Source organism: Plectropomus leopardus, chromosome 3 (genome assembly GCF_008729295.1).
Source record: "Plectropomus leopardus isolate mb chromosome 3, YSFRI_Pleo_2.0, whole genome shotgun sequence".
NCBI lineage: Eukaryota > Metazoa > Chordata > Actinopteri > Perciformes > Serranidae > Plectropomus > Plectropomus leopardus.
Window position 1 is genome coordinate 28,537,285 of NC_056465.1, and position 3,266 is coordinate 28,540,550.

Genomic DNA, 3,266 nt, shown 5'->3' on the forward strand with positions numbered 1-3,266 from the left:
CGGTTTCATTTTGCAGGTGAACAGTACACTAAAATAGGTTACTGAAAAGATCTGAGGCAAGAAATAGACGATGAAGTAACAAAATCTTGACTCATATTTGATCAGCAGTGCAGTTTTTTTCTGTAAATCTTTATTTAAACAAGGACCATGCATAAAAAAGCTTAATCTCAAAAAAGACTAGATGATTCATGCCTTGATTTAGCTAATTAGCTAGTTTAAATCTGCAGTCCCTGGGCAGAGAAAGGAGTGACTGACAGCCATGTTTGAGATTTCTTCTGGTTGTTGCGCCGCAGTCTGATTCTAGTGAATGCAGTGTCCACGGGGAGGCAGTGTTGTCATTGTGTTGACTTCATTCATGCTCATACAGAGAAGTACACAGAGAGACTGTCAGAACATGGTGAGAAAGCACCATTTATTTGTTTTAAATAAATTTGTAGCTCCTTGCAGCAAAAAACAAAACAAAACAAAGCTGTACTATAAAAGCCATAACATTTCCATGAAAAACACAGATTGAAATTCATTTGCTGACTCAGTTTGCCTAAAATGTGATATGTTTTATGTGGAAACATCAAAATGAAGCACATTTCATTACATCTGTGTAAAACAAGCAAATCCAGACTTTGATCTGACACTCATTGTGTAATCAGTCACACTATTAACATCTCAATTACGAGCTCAGCCATGTAATTCCAACAGTAATTCAAATGCTGTGATTTGATCAATCTTTTGTTACATGTAGGACTTTCCCTGTTGCTCCATAATTTGATCAATCCAGCTTGTGTAAGCAGAAATCTTAGTATACCTATGAATATATATTTCCTGCTCAGCTGATAGAAGTGTGTTTGAGGACACCACCCCGTGTGCCTTCCCATCTTCACAAACCAGTGGACCACCAGAGTCTCCCTGTAAGTACATACACAGTGATTGTGTCAACAGTGAATCAATTATCGTGGATGACCAATGGTACTTATGTCTTTTTACAAAAATACATACCTGAGCTGGTCCAACCACTTCCACAGAGCAGTATGTTTTGTCAATATCACACTTCTCATTGTCAGCTAGTGTTACATTGACTCCGTTGAGTATGGGAGACCGATTTTTAACATTCCTGTCCTTCCTACCCCAGCCGAAGACCGAGCACATTTTTGGCGAGCCATCAGCTTTGCTTGCGAGAGTGATGGGTCTCACATTTTCAGTGAGATTTGCCTTGGAGCTCAACTTAAGAAACAGGAAGATAAAAGTATATATAAAATGTGAAGTATTTTGATTCTCCTCTTAATTGATGGATTTAATTGAGGATTTACTAATAATATATTGAGAAACAAAGGCTGGAAATGAAAAATGTTAAGTACAAGGATTTTAAAAACAGTTAGTTTTTCTTTTACCTTAAGAAGCATTATGTCATTTTCATAATCCTCTTCCCTGTAGTCTTCATGTGGAAATGGTGTTTTCACAGAGATACGTTGTGTGCCACTAATGTTACGAGCATTGTGAACTCCGAGTAAGGCAAAGGAGGACCTGAAATCACAAAATCATGCAGAAAAGTTCTCAAGGAGTATGTTTTTCTTTTTTGTAGGGCATTGTATTCTTAAAATGAAAATATTAAAAGACCAGAAATTATGTAAATTCACGAGGCTGCCTTGAAACATATTTGCCAGTCTCAGTGAGTCTGTTTTTGTTTTTGAAATAAATATTAACAATAATAATAAACTTTATTCATAGAGCACTTTTCATACAAGGAATGTAGCTCAAAGTGCTTCACAATAAAAAAAAATGCAGCACAAAAAACAAGATTAGACATTTAAAAGATATTCAGTGATAAACAAGATATAAAAGTCAAAGTAAAAAAGTACAGAGACCAGTAAGAACATTAAAAATAAGAGAATTGATGAAAAATAATACTTGCAAGAATTTAATCATTTAAAAGCCAGACTAAATAAATAGGCTTTCATCTGTCGTTTAAAAGAGCCCACTTCTCTTATAGCTTTTGGAAGGGTATTCCATAATTTTGGAGCATAGTTAACAAATAAATCTTATCGGGGTCACAGACTTCACATAAGTAAACATAAGTGTGTTAAACTGACCAGGCTTTGCAGTGGGCTGCAGTCATCACGAAATCCTCATTCAGAAGGAAGCCATCGCAGTTTTTTGCTCTTCCATCCTCCATGTGTTGCTCCAAAAGCACCATGTATGGTTTGCTATGTGGCTTAACCTCTTTACCTCCAACGATTTCCCCTGTACGAACTGAAAAAAGTGCATGAGTGACCATAACTAAAAACTAAAACATGGTTCCTTGTGCATTAAACCCCACTCTATAATGATCAGTGTGAAACAGCACGGTATATAATAAGAAACAAACCTAACTTACCATAACAGTCAAGAGTCAGTGCAAGAATCAGTATTACCAGCTCACGGTGGGTCAACATGGTGAGATCACAGTGGTGAAAAGCAGTGGTTCACATCACTGACAGTCCCAGTCTATAAATACTGTCTGTATTAGGGAGAGAAGGAAGTGATTGTGTAGTTTGCATATTATGCAAACGATGTGGCTTTGAACCACGTTCATGAGGAGGATGTCACTGTCACCTCCAGAACATGAGAAAAGTTAGATTTTCACTGTACCAAGGTGACAAAAGGATAGCCCACCGCCTGTTACATGGAGGTAGTCAGGGACGTTTTTTACGTGGAATCCAAAGTGTGTCAGTTTTATTTATATAGCCCATTATCACAAAACATGGTTTGCCTCAGAGGGCTTTACAGTGTACGACATCCCTCTGCCCTTAGACCCTCACATCACCCAAGGAAAAACTCCCCAAAAAGAACCCCTGTAACGGGGAAAAAAAAGAGGAAGAAACCTCAGGAAGAGCGGTAGAGGATAGTGAGGGATCCCTCTTCCAGGACGGACAGACGAGCAATAGATGTCGTAAATAGCAAGTGAAATACAATCATGGCAAAAAAGGAAAGAGAAAGAGAGGGGGGGAGAGAATTTTTGCATTTTTAAGGTTTTATGCGTCTTAAAAAAAGTGACTGCGAACAAGTGGCTAAATCTGACTACAGTGTTTGTTGGGGACATTTGACATCATCACACCAGGCACAGAATAATAGAAACAGATGCATGTCATATTACAATAATGGTAGGTGTGAAATTAGTAATTGCTCTCTATGATGATGTTGATAGAGATGATAACAGTCTCATGCATATGTGAAAGGGGGTTGTCCAAAGGCAAGATCACAGCATCGGCGCAACCAGGACCAGACCACGATCA

General features: G+C 38.0%; 1 protein-coding gene across 1 annotated transcript; it reads right to left on the bottom strand.

Moving 5' to 3' along the window:
• Window positions 1-385: 385 nt before the first annotated feature.
• Window positions 386-2,451, bottom strand: LOC121941392 (duodenase-1-like). The gene is made up of 5 exons (XM_042484182.1): window positions 2,369-2,451; window positions 2,085-2,244; window positions 1,386-1,518; window positions 994-1,218; window positions 386-903 (listed from the first exon to the last, which is right to left on the bottom strand). Exons 1-5 carry the CDS (start codon window positions 2,424-2,426, stop codon window positions 730-732), a joined length of 750 nt encoding a protein of 249 aa, XP_042340116.1. The 5' UTR covers window positions 2,427-2,451; the 3' UTR covers window positions 386-729.
• Between the last annotated feature and the right edge of the window lie 815 nt (window positions 2,452-3,266).